We start from the raw sequence: 16,469 nt of genomic DNA on the forward strand, positions 1-16,469 counted from the left end.
GATGCACTTGTGCTTCTGGGAGGATGTATACATCAGACAACTTAGAGGGGACAAAAAAAGATATTTTCTTAATGAGGGAAATTCTCTGAACATGCCCAGTAAAGGATTTGGAAGCCAAAAAAATATCTGACTGCCCATTGCGAACAAAGTATTTTGAGAAGGAAAAAGGATTGGTCTATTGCTTGAAACTGAATTCCGGGGGAAAAAAAAAAAAAAACACGGGGTGGGGGGTGGTGAACACAAGAGAGAAGCAGAATCAATGTCACTGCTATATTAACCATTTTAAATTTGGCTGGTAAGAGACATGGCAGCCAGTGGCCATATAACATTAAATGTTCCCACTTGCCACAATTTTTTCAGCTCCCTCATTCCTACTGAGCACATAAGAAATACACCTGTACAAAATCTGTCAAATTTGACTTGAAAGTGAGGTGGTAGCTAACAGTATAGCTAATATCTGGATGGATCAGTGGAGGAACAGTCTAAATTCTACGAGCAGCCATCATAAATTAAATGGAAAAAAAAGTTAATTTTTAACATGCTAAATAAACTATTCACTTGCAAACAGAAATAAATACTTAATTCAAAATCTACTACTAAAATGAAATGAATTAAAGGGAAAAAAGCAAGAGAATTAAATGAGCCAAAATGAAGATGCTATGATAATTGATTTCTAATTGTGTCAGTTTCAGGGGGAAATTTGCAGTCACACCAATATTCTGCATGAGGTAGTATTCAGCACTGAATAAGAAATAAGGATGAATTTGTAGCTTCATTTATAACTTCTTTTTCAGAAATATTCTCCCCTACTAACCCTATTCCCACTGCCTTACCCAGCCCTCTCCCTCAAACCCTCCTTCCCACAAAAGAAAATGTTCCCAGCTAATGTATAAAGCAGGAACCCAGGCAAAAATAACTAAAACATTTAAAAGAGTGGACTTACCTACATAACTTAAGAAAATAAATCATATTTTGCATTCTTAATGCTCTAAGCCTTTTTCTCTGGGTATTCTTGAATTTCAAAAAAATGAAACAAATGAGAACATAACCACAAAACTTGTTTCTCTAGAAACAACTCTTTTAAGACCAAGGCCGAGCAAAGGTGACATATTTGTTTTTAAATTATGAACTCTTAGGCTGCAAGAATACTATGTTGGCTAGTGAATATTAATAGACAGTTAATAAACAAGGGAGTTTAAGGAATGTTAAACAAACAGAAAAAGAATGTGTGTAACAAACTTGTTAATAAAAAAAGGTGTATTCTTAGCCTACAGCAAAGAGTTGGCTAAATCTAAAGGATTTTTATTTTAATAGTTTCCTGTTCACATTTTTAATTTAAAAAATGTTATCAGTCATAAATATGAGTTCAAGTGTCCAAGTGTCTCCATTTAGAAGGCACAATAATTGGATTAGGGATGCTGTTACCTGTTACCTGTCTTTTTAAACATACACTTTGTACTGCTTACTCTGTTCCTATTTATACTCCTATGATACAAAGCTACATGGAATTCTCAATTCCAGTCCATGACGTGCTTTGCAGTCTAATTCTAATCGTGTTTGGGAAACACTGAATCAGGAAGTATGTGTCTGAAAAGATGCTAATTTAGAATTCAAAATAGATTCAGTCTTTTTGAGTTTTAGATGATTGGAGATAGGAAATTTCTAAGCCTGGAAACTGATAACTTCAGGAGCAACTTTCCTGTTCAAGGCCTGAAAATCAGAAAAATTGATCTCATAAAATTTTCAGCACAATATTTCTGACAACTGCAAATTTGATAGCAGAATATCCAAAAATGACTTTCTGTAATGATCTATCACAGATCTGGGCAGAAGCCTGAAAGTCAGGAAAAATACTCTGCAACGTGGTGAGCAACCATTCTGTTGGTATCCTATGTAAATGAGTACCCTCCAAGTACTCAGCCTATATATGTGGCATTACCCATTCACTTGCCATCTCAGCTGTTTGCACTTTGTTTTTGTCTGTAGTTTTTTTTTTTTTTAAGAAAAAAACACCAATTTCTATAAGCCTTTTGCCACCACCACACATGTAGCAATTTGCAATATCAAATACAACAATAGCACAGCTAGCAAAAGGGTTCTTTAAAGCAGGGGTGTCCACAGCAAAGTAGCGGCATTGGAAAGTACTCAAGCTTCAGAAAAAACCATTTTGGGACTCAATTTCACATCACTGAATCAATGAATAGTACACAATAAATGACCATTAACTTGTCTACACTACAAAACAGTGGTAAACTTATTAAAGGTGTCCAGAGCCTTTTTTTTTTTTTTGCTTTTTTAAAATGTAATCCTCCACAAACAATGGTAATTTTTATTATAATTTCAACATAGAAAAATATATAAATTCAAACACTTAATACATAATACTTTTCACAACTGAATTTATCTCTGTTTCCCCAACATCAAGGCCCCATGAACGACAAGTCAAAGCTAATTTGCTCCAACGGAACACCCCTGCTGCCTGTTGAAACAAGGGATTGTCACAGATTGATAGTCATTTATTAAACAATACATTTAGGGAAAGCTCTGAAATACACCCACTCAAGAACCAACCATTGGTGAACAATTAATAACAATCAGCTACTGCTTCTTAGCTAGCCAGCATGGTTTCTCTCTTTCTTCTTCCCCAAGACTGATTTAGAGAATAATATCCTTCAGACGCTTTGCACCAGGAGACTCTTTGTCTCGACCTTCCTTCAGAATAGGGTTGACCTCATGCACAATTTTCTCACCATCAGCTCCACGGGGTTCAGCTTCAGAGGGACGAGAAGGACCATTGTTGACATACTGCTCCAGATCACAGGCAGGAGGTGCCAGGGCAATAGTGTAAGACACAGAAGGCTTGGTAGGCAGAGGGCTTTTGAGGTGCAGAGGGGAAGTGACAGGGCTAATAGCCTCACAGCCATTGCCCGCCTCCCGGATAGCGCTGTTGACCTTGGGGCTGTAGACGGTCACATCAACAGTCCTTCTCCCTTTCAGGGTGGGCCTCTCCTCAGCTGGGTGGTCGCTGACATCCTTTCCAAAGGTTGCGAAAGTACGCTTGGTGGGGCCGCAGTCGTCATAAACTTCAATATCAGCAGCAGCTTCAATGGACAGCGTGATGATGTTCCTCACATGCTCAGGGGACTTGGAGCAGATGGGCATGGGGTTCCGGGGCATCCAGCACCTGTCAGAGTGGCCAAGAATCCGGCATTCTTCCCTGCAATAAAATCCTTCATTCTGATCTGTTTGGAGAAAATTAAAAATGTCATTTTCATCAGCTTTTCCCAGGAATCATCGTTACTTCCCATTGCTCAGGTATCTTAGGTACCCAGAGGTCCTTTGGGGAAATGACACTTTTAGATAGTCCTTTATTGCCTTTTGGGACAAGTGTGAGAATTGGATTTTTAAAAAGCTGTAGATCTCCCTGCTAAACACTCTCCCCTCCTTTTTTATGATTATTTTTGTTGCTGCTTCCATTGCTGACAAAACTAAAAACCTAAAGGTATACACACTATGATGAAAAAAATTATTTTTTAAAAAGTTTATCTGATGGTAAAGGTGCTGAGACTCAGCATTTTATCAACAATTCCTGCTAAAAATCAACTGTGTTTGAAACAGGCTCTAGCAGATATACTGAGAAGTCTTGGTCATGTTTTTGAGTAATAGCACTGTCAACCACATTCCTACCCTACTTGTCAATGATATTCAATGCTTAATTTTAGATTAGTAACATACTCTTTGAAAACCCAATCACATCACTTCTTTTTGGCCACCAGTCTCACCAGCCAATCTCCTCACTAAACCCTTTACATGACTTAGATTTCCCATGAGAAAGAATATACTGAGATCTTCAGAAGGAATTCCATCTGATCCAGAAGCTACACCTGGCCTTATGCACACATCCCTCATGGGTTGAACATCATTTAATTATACTCAGCTAGCCATTCCTTCTTATCTTTCTTATCTGCAATTTCATTTGGGTCATATTTCTTAACATAATTTCTTCATGGATTACTTTAATCCTATCATAGATGATCTCAGCAGACAGAATTCATAATTATTGGCAAGACATGTTTTTCTTGTTTTTTGCCAGGTTCATTTAGAGTTAAGGTTTTAATTTGGCTCTCAGAAAAGCTTTGTATATGGGCTTCACTAAAGTATGGACTCAGGGTTAACTTCTACCTGTCCATTGGAAAACTGTTAATGTCTGGTTTAGAGCTCCAATTTTCCAGATCAATTTATATTTATGTTACATTCTTGCATGAGAATGGCCTAGTGAAATTTTTCATATCACATTGCACAATGCATCAAAATATGAGCAGCTTAACATTTATAGATATCCTTGGGGTAGGACTGGAAGAGGTAGGGAGACAAGAGGTTGCAAAGACAAAAAATATATGTCAAAAAAAGTTGGAAATATGTGCTATGAGTGCTTTTTTTGAAGGAAGAAGTCTGCAATTCAGGGACTTGCCTGATATTAGTCTATATATAACACACCTTCCTTATACAATTGTATTTCTAATTTTTTAGTATTTTTCTTGAGTTTTTAGAGTAAATGATACAGCAAAGAGATAATTCTCTGCCTCATTTACCGAAAGTTATTTTGGTAAAGGGGTACTTGGGAGGAGACTCAAGAAATAATGGTTGAAATGAGTGTATATTTCATCATTTGGAGAAAAAGTGTTAGAAGCAGCTAAACGTCAAGGCTTAATCCAGGCTGAGTTCAGATTTCAACATGACTCTGGAAATGGCTTTTGACCTAAATTACAGAAAAACCAGGCAAAGATAAGACCTCCTTCAGTATACCTGGACACAATTTGCTGACTTATCTTTAAGATGGCCAGTTTAAGCCCCCTTTCAATGCTGGAGAATGAAACTTGCAGAATTTTGCAGAGTTGGAACCAAATAACAAATGAGCATTATCACCAAGAAGATAAGTACCTTCTTCATACATAGGACAAAGCTCCCGCAAACACCAGCACACTTCCACATCAGGAATGCCTGGCCACCTCGAAAAATGAGGGTTTGTCAGAGCCCTTTTTCTGCCTCTTCCCTGTAAACTTTCATTGCTGCCACCTGATGACTTGTGCACACCAGGACCCAGAGACCCCACAGAGACTGAGACAGAACTGTGTGTGTGTGTCTCTTGTGGAGGTGCGGGTCAGCAGTGGCCTGCTGCAGGGGCAGGGACTATGGGTACAGCAGACCCGGGTATGACATAAGTCCTCTCAGAGGACGTCACCATTAATCCCACCACCTAGCCACCAGAACTCTCCATCAGAGGGCAGACAGACTGAAAACAACAATCACAGAAAACTAACCAATCTGATCACATGGACCACAGCCTTGTCTAAGTCAATGAAACTATGAGCCATGCCATGTAGGGCCACCCAAGATGGATGGGTCATAGTGGAGAGTTCTGACAAAACGTGGTCCACTGGAGAAGGGAATGGTAAACCACTTCAGTATTCTTGCCTTGAGAACCCTATGAACAGCATGAAAAGGCAAAAAGATAGGACACTGAAAGATGAAATCCCCAGGTCAGTAGGTGCCCAGTATGCTACTGGAGATCAGTGGAGAAATAACCTCAGAAAGAATGAAGAGACGGAGCCAAAGCAAAAAACAACACAGAGTTGTGGATGTGACTGGTGAAGGAAGTAAAATCTGATGCTGTAAAGAGCAATACTGCATAGGGACCTGGAATGTTAGGTCCATTAATCAAGGCAAATTGGAAGTGTCAAACAGGAGATGGCAAGAGTGAACATTGACATTTTAGGAATCAGTGAATTGAAATGGACTGGAATGGGTGAATTTAACTCAGATGATGATTATATCTACTGCTGTGGGCAAGAATCCCTTAGAAGAAATGGTGTAGCCATCATAGTCAACAACAGTGCGAAATGCAGTACTTGGATGCAATCTCAAAAATGACAGAATGAACACTGTCCGTTTCAAAGGCAAACCATTCAATATCATGCTCATCCAAGTCTATGCCCCGACCAGTAATGCTGAAGAAGCTGAAATTGAACAGTTCTATGAAGACTTACAAGACCTTTTAGAACTAACACCCCCCAAAACTTGTCCTTTTCATTATAGGGGACTGGAATGCAAAAATAGGAAGTCAAGAAATGCCTGGAGTAACAGGCAAATTTGGCCTTGGAGTACAGAATGAAGCAGGGCAAAGGTTAACAAAGTTTTGCCAAGAGAACGCACTGATCATAGAAAACACCCTCTTCCAATAACACAAGAGAAGACTCTACACATGGACATCACCAGATGGTCAATACCAAAATCAGATTGATCATATTCTCTGCAGCCAAAAGGAGAAATTCTATACAGTCAGCAAAAACAAGACCAGGAGCTGACTGTGGCACAGACCAGGAACTCCTTATTGCCAAATTCAGACTGAAATTGAAGAAAGTAGGGAAACCCACTAGAACATTCAGGTATGCCCCAAATCAAATCCCTTACGATTATACAGTGGAAGTGACAAATAGATTCAAGGGATTAGATCTGATAGATAGATTGCCTGAAGAACTATGGATGGAGGTTCATGACATTGTACAGGAGGCAGTGATCAAGATGATCCCCAAGGAAAAGAAATGCAAAAATGCAAAATGGTTGTCTGATGAGGCTTTACAAATAGCTGTGAATAGAAGAGAAGTGAAAGGCAAAGGAGAAAAGGAAAGATACACCCATTTGAATTCAGGGTTCAAAAGAATAGCAAGGAGAGATAAGAAAGCCTTCCTCAGCAATCAAGGCAAAGAAATAGAGGAAAACAATAGAATGGGAAAGACTAGAGATCTCTTCAAGACAATTAGAGATACCAAGGGAACATTTCATGCAAAGATGGGCTCAATAAAGGACAAAATTGTATGGACCTAACAGAAGCAGAAGATATTAAGACGTGGCAAGAATACACAGAAGAACTATACAAAATGATCTTCACCCTCCAGATAATCACAATGGTGTGATCACTTACCTAGAGTCAGACATCCTGGAATGTGAAGTCAAGTGGGCCTTATCAAGTATCACTATGAACAAAGCTAGTAGAGGTGATGGAATTCCAGTTGAGCTATTTCAAATCCTAAAAGATGATGCTGTCAAAGTGCTGCACTCAATATGCCAGCAAATTTGGAAAACTCAGCAGTGGCCACAGGACTGGAAAAGGTCAGTTTTCATTCCAATCACAAAGAGAGGCAATGTCAAAGAATGCTTAAGCTACTGCACAATTGCACTCATTCACAAGCTATTAAAGTAATGCTCAAAATTCTCCAAGCCAGGCTTTAACAGTAAATGAACTGTGAAATTCCAGATGTTCAAGCTGCATTTAGAAAAGGCAGAGGAACCAGAGATCAAATTGCCAACATCTGTTGGATCATCGAAAAAGCAAGAGAGTTCCAGAAATATATCTAATTTTGCTTTATTGACTATGACAAAGCCTTTGTGTAGACCACAACAAACTCTGGAAAATCTTGAAAGAGATGGGAATACCAGACTACCTGACCTGCCTCTTGAGAAATCTGTGTGAAGATCAGGAAGCAACAGTTAGAACTGGACATGGAACAACAGACTGGTTCCAAATAGGAAAAGGAGTACGTCAAGGATGTATATTGTCACTCTGCTTATTTAACGTATATGCAGAGTACATCATGAGAAATGCTGGGCTGGAGGAAGCACAAGATGGAAATATCAATAACCTCAGATATGCAGATGATACCACCCTTATGGCAGAAAGTGAAGAAGAACTAAAGAACCTCTTGATGAAAGTGAAAGAGGAGAGTGAAAAAGTTGGCTTAAAGCTCAACATTCAGAAAACTAAGATCATGGCATCTGGTCCCATCACTTCATGGGAAATAGATGGATAAACAGTGGAAACAATGACAGACTTTATTTTGGGGGGCTCCAAAATCACTGAAGATGGTGACTACAGCAGTGAAATTAAAAGACATTTGCTCCTAGAAAGAAAAGTTTTGACCAACTTAGACAACATATTAAAAAGCAGAGACACTACTTTGCCAACAAAGGTCCATCTACTCAAAGCTACGGTTTTTCCAGTAGTCATGTATGGATGTGAGAGTTGGACTATAAAGAAAGCTGAGCACCAAAGAACTGATGCTTTTGAACTGTGATGTTGCAGAAGACTCTTGAGAGTCCCTTGGACTGCAAGGAGATCCAACCAGCCAATCCTAAAGGAAATCAGTCCTGAATATTCATTGGAAGGACTGATGTTGAAGCTGAAACTCCAATACTTTGACCACCTGATGTGAAGAGCTGACTCATTTGTATAAACCCTGATTCTGGGAAAGGTTGAAGGCAGGAGGAGAAGGGGACGACAGAGGATGAGATGGTTGGATGGCATCACCGACTCAGTGGGCATGAGTTTGAGTAAACTCCAGGAGTTGGTGATGGAAAGGGAGGCCTGGCATGCTGCAGTCCATGGGGTTGCAAAGAGTCAGACAAGACTGAGTGACTGAACTTACTTACCTTGCTATATCTTTCTCTGAAAGTATTAACCTGTGTGCGTGCTAAGTCGCTTCAGTCATGCCCAACTCTTTGCAACACTATGGAACGTGGCCCACCAGGCTCCTCTGTTCTTAGAGTTCTCCAGGCAAGAATACTGGAGTGGGTTTCCATTCCCTTCTCCATGGGATCTTCCCAACCCAGGGATCAAGCCCACATCTCCTGCAGCTCCTGCATTGCTGGTGTATTCCTTACCCCTGAGCCACCAGGGGAAGCCCAAAAGTATTAACCTAAGCTGAGGCAAGGGAAAATATAAGACTCTAAAACCCATACATAGTTGTCAAAATTTAAACATATGAACATGTACAGATGAATGAAAGCAGCTGTCTTTATTTCAAATACACATTTGATTAGGGGTGAACCATAAATTTGCACATTGGTCTTCCCTGCTTCTGAATTTGTCCCTAGAATCTGCAAATAAATAAAGGAAGAGAATGCATAAGTTTGGAAGAGAACATGAATCTTGAGGCCACAGAACTCCTTAGTTCAAAACAGATCCAATTATTCTAGACAATTTTTTTATATAGAGAAAAGATAAAGCTTATTCAATCTAGGTAATAATAAATATATTTTCGGTCACAACTTTTCATTAGGGACTTTGGTGAGAGGCTCCCAAAACTTCTGGCCAAAAAAAAAATTAAATATTAAAACATGAGTCTTATGAGAACACAGGAGGCCTAAGAGGCAGTGATGTCTAAGTCATGATGGATAAGGAAGTAATTCAAATAGAAAAAAATAGAATATGTTATTTTGTGTAGATAATAGCAAAACTTTTTGCAGCAACTACTCTCTTCCTCAGGACATGAAACTGCTGTCTCCTCAGATGTGGGCAAACAATATGCTTCCACACTGAAGAAAGAGCCTACCAAAGGTCCCAACCAAAGTAAAAAAGAAAAAAAGAAAATGATGAAAACATCCACCTCAGGCTTTGCTAAAACTTTCAAAGTCTTGGTGGAATAGAACAGCTGAGAGGCTCTGTTGGGTTTGTATAGGTGTCCAGTTACAATGGATGTGTTCAATAATGCTGGCACTCTGTACTGTGATTCAGAGTTTGCTGTATTAACTCAAAGATCCCAATGATCAGAGACAAAACTCCAGCACTAAAATAGTTCAAGGTAAGAGTTACAAGAGCAATGTGTTACCTCCTCAAAAGTGATTTGCAATCAATGAGGCAGAAAGGGAAAGTTAAAGTGAGTTCCAGTTCCTGAGAGCTCAAGTAGTTAGCTATTTCTAAGTAACAGCAATAACATAACCTAGAAACAGGGGATGCATAAATCAGAAAAGCTTCCTTCATTGTACTCATATATATTCACTTAGCTTACCCTGCATAACCCCATAAGCAAAATAATCTATGACAAAGTGGGCCATTTTTGTGAAAAACAATGGAAGGGATTGTGGCAATGATTATGAAGTGGTTAAATGCTATTAAAATTGATCACATGAACCTAATCAAGAAAACAGAGGTATTGAGAAATGTCTCCTCTTGGCCTACCTAATTCCCGCTCATCTGAAGCAGACATAGCAAACTGCCTACCAAACATTCATACCTATTTTTTATACTTAGAAATGGGGCTTCCCTCATAGCTCAGTTGGTAAAGAATCTGCCTGCAATGCAGGAGACCCTGGTTCAATTCCTGGGTTGGGAAGATCCCTGGGAGAAGGGAATGGCAACCTACTCCAGTATTCTTGCCTGGAGAATCCCCTGGGCAGAGGAGCCTTGCAGGCTACAGTCCATGGGGTCACAAAGAGTCAGACACAACTTAGCGACTAAACCACCACCATACTTGGAAACAGAAGCCCTCTCCTGTTAAGACAGGCAATGTGCCAGCTAAAAATCTACATTTTCCAGTATTCTTTGTAGATAGGGGTGGCCATGCAACTAAGAGTGAGTCAATGTTATGGAGGTAGGATATCAAAAAATCTCCTAAAAGATGGGAACTGACTTAGTGGGGGGACCTTTGTCCTTATGCTTCCCTGCTTTGTCCTATCTGAAATGGAGACACAATAGGTAGAGCTATAGCATCCATCTTACTACCATGGGCAACTCTGAGGATGGAAGTCACGTGCCTACAAATAGCAGAGTAAAAAGATATAAGGACTATGGCATATTTGAGATACTCTAGACCCACCTCACTAGACCTGAACTTCTTTTAAATAAGAGAAAAAAAGCCTCTCTCTTATTTAATTCAGGGGCTTCCGTGGTGATAAGGAATAGAGATAAGGAATCCGCCTACAGTGCAGGAGATGTGGGTTCAATCTTAGGGTTGGGAAGTTTCCCTGAAGAAGAAAATGGCAACCCACTCCAGTTTTTTGCCTGGAGAATCCCCTGGACAGAGGAGCCTCGTGGGCTACAGTCCATGGGGTCACAAAAGAGTCAGACACAACTTAGCAATTGAGCATGCATGCTTATTTTATTCATAATTTATTTTCCTTAGTTGAGAAAAGGGATCTTTATTACAAGCAATCAAGCACTATTCATATCTGATACATTATCCTTAAAATCTCAACTTAAATGTTATTTCCTCAGGGAATCTTTCACGGATTCCTTAGATTAAGGTAGGCCCCATCAGTTCGGTTCAGTTACTCAGTCATGTCCGACACTTTGTGACCCCATGGACTGCAGCACACCAGACTTCCCTGTCCATCACCAACTCCTGGAGCTTGCTCAAACTCATGTCCATTGAGTCGGTGATGCCATCCAACCATCTCATCCTCTGTTGTCCCCTTCTCCTCCTGCCTTCAATCTTTCCCAGCATCAGGGTCTTTTCAAATGAGTCAGTTCTTCATATCAGGTGGCCAAAGTATTGGAGTTTCAGCTTCAACATCAGTCCTTCCAATGAATATTCATGACTGATTTCCTTTCGGACTGACTAGTTGGATCTCCTTGCAGTCCAAGGGACTCTCAAGAGTCTTCTCCAACTTCACAGTTCAAAAGCATCAGTCCTTTGGTGCTCAGCTTTCTTTATAGTCCAACTCTCACATCCATACCTGACTACTAGAAAACCCATAGGTTTGACTAGATGAACTTTTGTTGGCAAAGTAATGTCTTGCTTTTTAATATGCTGTCTAGGTTGGTCATAGCTTTTCTTCCAAGGAGCAAGCGTCTTTTAATTTCATGGCTGCAGTCACCATCTGCAGTGATTTTAGAGCCCAAGAAAATAAAGGCTGTCACTGTTTCCATTGTTGCCCCATCTATTTGCCATGAAACGATGGGACCAGATGCCATGATCTTCAATTTTTGAATGTTAAGTTTTAAGCCAGCTTTTTCACTCCCCTCTTTCATTTTCATCAAGAGGGTCTTTAGTTCCTCTTTGCTTTCTGCCATAAGGGTGGTGTCATTTGAATATGTGAGGTTATTGATATTTCTCCAAGTCAGGATAAAGGTAGGTCTCATACCATCTCCTTTGATAGTACTCATCATACTTGTAATTGCTTGTTTAATATATATATAATGCCAGCTTGTAAACTCTAAATGAGCAAAGATTATATATGTTTTGTTCCCTCTCAGGCCCATATAGCCTTCCAGTGGCACAGCACAAAGCAGGTACTCACATAACACTTTAACTGAATGAAAAATGTAACAAAAATGATAGCAACAAAACAAGAATCTTGGTCAACACACCAGATACTGTACCGCTAACACAACACCTAAAAGTGGAAATAACTAGTATATTCTATTTAGTAGAAATGCTATGAAAACCTGCAAAGAAAATTATGTAGCTTTGCTGAAGATGATAAAGTAAATGAACACTTGAGAAACATAAAAGTCAAGTGTTATCTTGGCCTCTTAGTGGTTTCCTGCACACTACACGCAGATCTTAAAGAGATCTGTTATGTTTTGATGTCCAGTTGAAAATGATATTTGCCATGTACCTTGGAGTTTTTAATTCTAACAATAGCTAATTGGGCCTGTACTCTGATAAGTTAACAATACAATAAGCAGAAACATCTATTTTATGAAATTAATCTATTATTCAAGTACCCACCACAGATGCTGGCTCTTCCTGGCAAAAATAATTTAAATACCCAATGAAGAATTAATGCTTAAGTCAAATATGCTTGGGAATTACCAAACGAAAGAATTATCCTCTAAATAATTCTCAAAATATTTTAAGGCCTGCAAAGAGTCAGGAGAAAAACATCCATCCTTTATCTGTAACTTAACAAGGTGAACAGAGGATCAAGGGGCTCAGTGGAAAAGGAAAGGAGGGAAGGGAGAGGGAAAGAAAAGAGAGCAGGAAACACAATCTAGGCTTCAGATATTACATCTTAGTTTTATCTGACTGACATCTTAAGGACTGAGCTTCTTTGGGTTATTTAGATACCATTTGAGCATCTAGTGAAAATTCACTAAGGGCTTACTTTGAAAAATCACAACTTCCCAAAACCCTATCCTCTCCCACCTGTGATTCTGGGAGTTTATACTCATTTCCTAACAGACTCAAAGTTTCTGCAAGAAAAGATGGGGCTCCGTCTGTGAACTATTCAAGGCTACACCAGTGATGACTGAGACTTTTCTAGAGACTCATGAACCAACGACACCAAGCTATTCTGCAGCCATTCCAGTGTGACAAGAAATAAATCACAGATTGCATACACTACAAACAGCTCCTTGTCTGTTTCTCACTCTCCTCATCTCTTTCTCTCAGCATCTTCTACCATTTTGGTACCTCCCTCATGCTTTCTCTCTGTTCTCCTGTTCCCTCGCCGCCTGCTAGTCAGCAGCCCTACAGCAGTATGGCCTCACAGACAACAGGCAGAAGGGCTAGGATGCCAGAACTGTGACTGGCATTCAAAACTCCTACGTGGTATTAGTTGACAGATGCCAAAGAAGTATACAGTAAAACAACACTTAGATCATGAAGAGGGATTCCCACATTTTTCATTCACTATGTATAAGCATTAAAGGTCCTTGTTAAAATAAGAGGATTCACTATCAAATTGAGATCATCAGATTATCTTTGGTCATATAGCAAAGCCCTGGGTAAACAGTACCAGGAAAGGAGAGTTGGATACGGTAAGAAGGACTAGAAATGTCTGGAGACAGAGATACCTCAGGAAAGGCGGTGGGGATAGGGTGTGGGAACAAAGTTCCTGAGCCAGACAGGGAGAAAAGTCAGCCCTGACCAGCATAGGTTGGTATTTTCAGGATGGCTAACAAGTTAAACAGCAGGAAGTCTGTGAATTTTAATTTTAGCTTGCAATAAAGAGGATGGTTGAAAAGACTGATGAACTCCAACCTTATCCTATACAGATCAGCATCAGTTAGCAAGTGCCACCCAATATTTGGTCTCTGTGATGCCAAATAGTATGTGGGCCTCTACTCTCATTCACAGTCTATGCACCTGTAATTCACTTACCAGTGCAACATTAAAATAGATTAAAAAGATGCCCCTTCTAGAATGCAAAGCAATTGAATTATCTTCAGTGGAATCTTCTGTGCTGAGCTGGTCAGATAGACAAAGTTAAAACTTATTGAAGTATTAATGGTTGAGAATTCAATATTTATGATAGAGAGAGTATGGCATATACAGTCATACAATCTAAGTTGCAATTTTGACAATCACAATAGTTCCCGGAGTTTTCATTTTTGTACTGGGGCTCAATTCAATTCAATACATAAAGAAGAGATTTCAAGATGTGTATAAGTATAAATCATTTGTGCTGATGCATGGGGAGCAAGGAAATGAAGCAGAAGGCTGCCTAGAAAATTGAGACAGAGAAATAAGAGGTGCTGACAGTGACTGAGATAAGCAGAGATTGACTAGACTGGAATGTTTATATTTTGGTTTCTATGGTGGAGCAAATTTGACAAAGTGCTGGACTTCGCCGAGGTTCTTAGCAACTATTTGAAAAAGCTATACAAGTAAAATACGAGGTGTCACAGAAGGCCACTGAACTATTCCCCCAAAGTAGGAGCACTGAGATACAGCAACTCTGAGCAAAGAGGGACCATTTTTGAGTTTCATTCTACCATGTCCACAGAATTAAGTCTCTTAGCCTATATCCATGGGACAGCTATCACACCTCATCACTTCTGCAAGAGTTCAAACCAATTGTTCGACTTCATGTAGATAAAAAACAGACCGTTTCACACATTATACAGGTGGTTATGTCACTGAAGACAGAACTTTTAGATGATACTTGGTAGCCCTAAATCCAATGTAATTGCCAACTTGGTTTCACTCTTTCATCCAAAATAAGCAAGTCACTGATACATCATTAGCATGAGAAAAAAGCCACTTTTATTCTGGTCTTAAGTTTCGAGGTATAGGTCACAATAGGTTGTGAAATGGCAGAAATAAAGCTGGTACAGAAAGCAAGAGGGACAGGGCATGTTAGGTAAAAGAAAAATCTTCCCTTTTTGAGTGAAAATTTAATGTTGGTGGGAGAAAATGGAGCCAGCTGCTAGAGTTCTTAACAGGAACTGACACTTCTTTCAATCAAGTCCCAGGACATTTAGTTTTGTGGAACAGGCAATGCCATACATGAGTCAATGAAAAATTTTGCAACTGTAACTTCTGAATTCTTTAAAGATTCTCGACTGCAAAAATGCCCCTGTTACTGGGTGGAGAAGCTAAGAAACAACATCAGTAATTCTCTAATCATTTCCTTCCTGTTTGAAAAATAAAGTGCTCAATAAACCAATCACTGTTTCTTGCAATGATTCAAAAAGATAGTGTGTGTCACATCATCAGCTAGGTAATAATCACTAGAAATGGTCACTGGAAGCAAATAAGACTGTCAGAGGGATTAATATCTATTAACTACCTAGGTTGGATTATTCATTACCAACAAGAGGAAAAGTCTATCATTATCTTGATATTTCAGCATAACTTCAGCAACCATCTGGAATACTGTAATTGCAATGACACTGCTTCTGGGTACAGCAAAACAGCACAATCATTAAAAAAAATTCATTTCAAATATCTTCCTGGAAGCTAATAAATTTTACAGCAGTTTCAACCTTTCCTCATTGCAACAAAGAAAAGCTTCGTTCCAGACAAAAGTAAATTGATTGCTTAGGGGAATCGATTCAAATATCACTTTTCCATGTTAGAAATCTTTTTTCTTAAAACATTAGAGAGAGAGAATGAATGAATCTTAGATGGGGGAGTGAGATGGATGATGGAGATAGTGAGTGTGAAAGGGACAGAAGCCAGTATATGAAATATATATAGCAGAGAGGGAGAGTGAGAGACAACCAAAACCATTAAATCCTTGTTTGCAAAACCAGGTAGAAGTCAGCTTAAAATAAATGCAAATATGTCACTGGGGTGCAGGCCTAACATTTGTGCTGGAATTTATGAATAATAACTATGAATAATGAATACCAAAATTGAAGGGATCAAATGCCACTTTCTGTGTTTACCTGTCGTTATCCATCTTTCACAGACAATGCTCAATTTTATTCACTTGCTCTTTTCCTTAGAATTAGTTAGAATTATTCTTTTTCCAGTTGTCCACTTAATCATAAAGAAAGTTGAGTGCCAAAGAATTGATGCTTTTGAAATGTGGTATTAGAGAAGACTCTTGAGAGTCCCTTGGACTGCAAGGAGATCCAACCAGTCCATACTAAAGGAGATCAGTCCTGGGTGTTCATTAGAAGGACTAATGTTGAAGCTGAGACTCCAATACTTTGGCCACCTGATGCAAAGAGCTGACTCATTGGAAAAGACCCTGATGCTGGGAAAGATTGAGGGCAGGAGAAAAAGGGGACGACAGAGGATGAGATGGTTGGATGGCATCACCGACTCAATGGACATGAGTTTGGGTAAACTCCAGGAGTCGGTGATGGACAGGGAGGCCTGGTGTGCTGTGGTTCATGGGGTCGCAAAGAGTCAGATATAACTGAACAACTGAACTGAACTGAACATAGTCATACTAGTAGGAGAAAGCAAGCTATATTTTTCAGGGATTTGCCTTAAAAGCAATTAGACAAATTC

At 39.4% G+C, this 16,469-nt stretch overlaps 1 protein-coding gene across 2 annotated transcripts in view; it reads right to left on the reverse strand.

Annotated features, from left to right (window-relative positions):
- Nucleotides 1–901: 901 nt before the first annotated feature.
- PCDH19 (protocadherin 19) overlaps nt 902–16,469 on the reverse strand; it is a 127,695-nt gene continuing 112,127 nt past the window's right edge. For both annotated transcript variants that reach the window (XM_055393573.2, XM_055393572.2), the window contains exon 5: nt 902–3,242. In XM_055393573.2, the coding sequence (XP_055249548.2) occupies nt 2,656–3,242 (587 nt within the window). In that variant the 3' untranslated portion in view covers nt 902–2,655. The remainder of the gene's footprint in view (nt 3,243–16,469) is intronic.

This window comes from Moschus berezovskii, chromosome X (assembly GCF_049115385.1).
Source record: "Moschus berezovskii isolate FMDL1 chromosome X, NW_MosBer_1.0, whole genome shotgun sequence".
Taxonomy (NCBI): Eukaryota; Metazoa; Chordata; class Mammalia; order Artiodactyla; family Moschidae; genus Moschus; species Moschus berezovskii.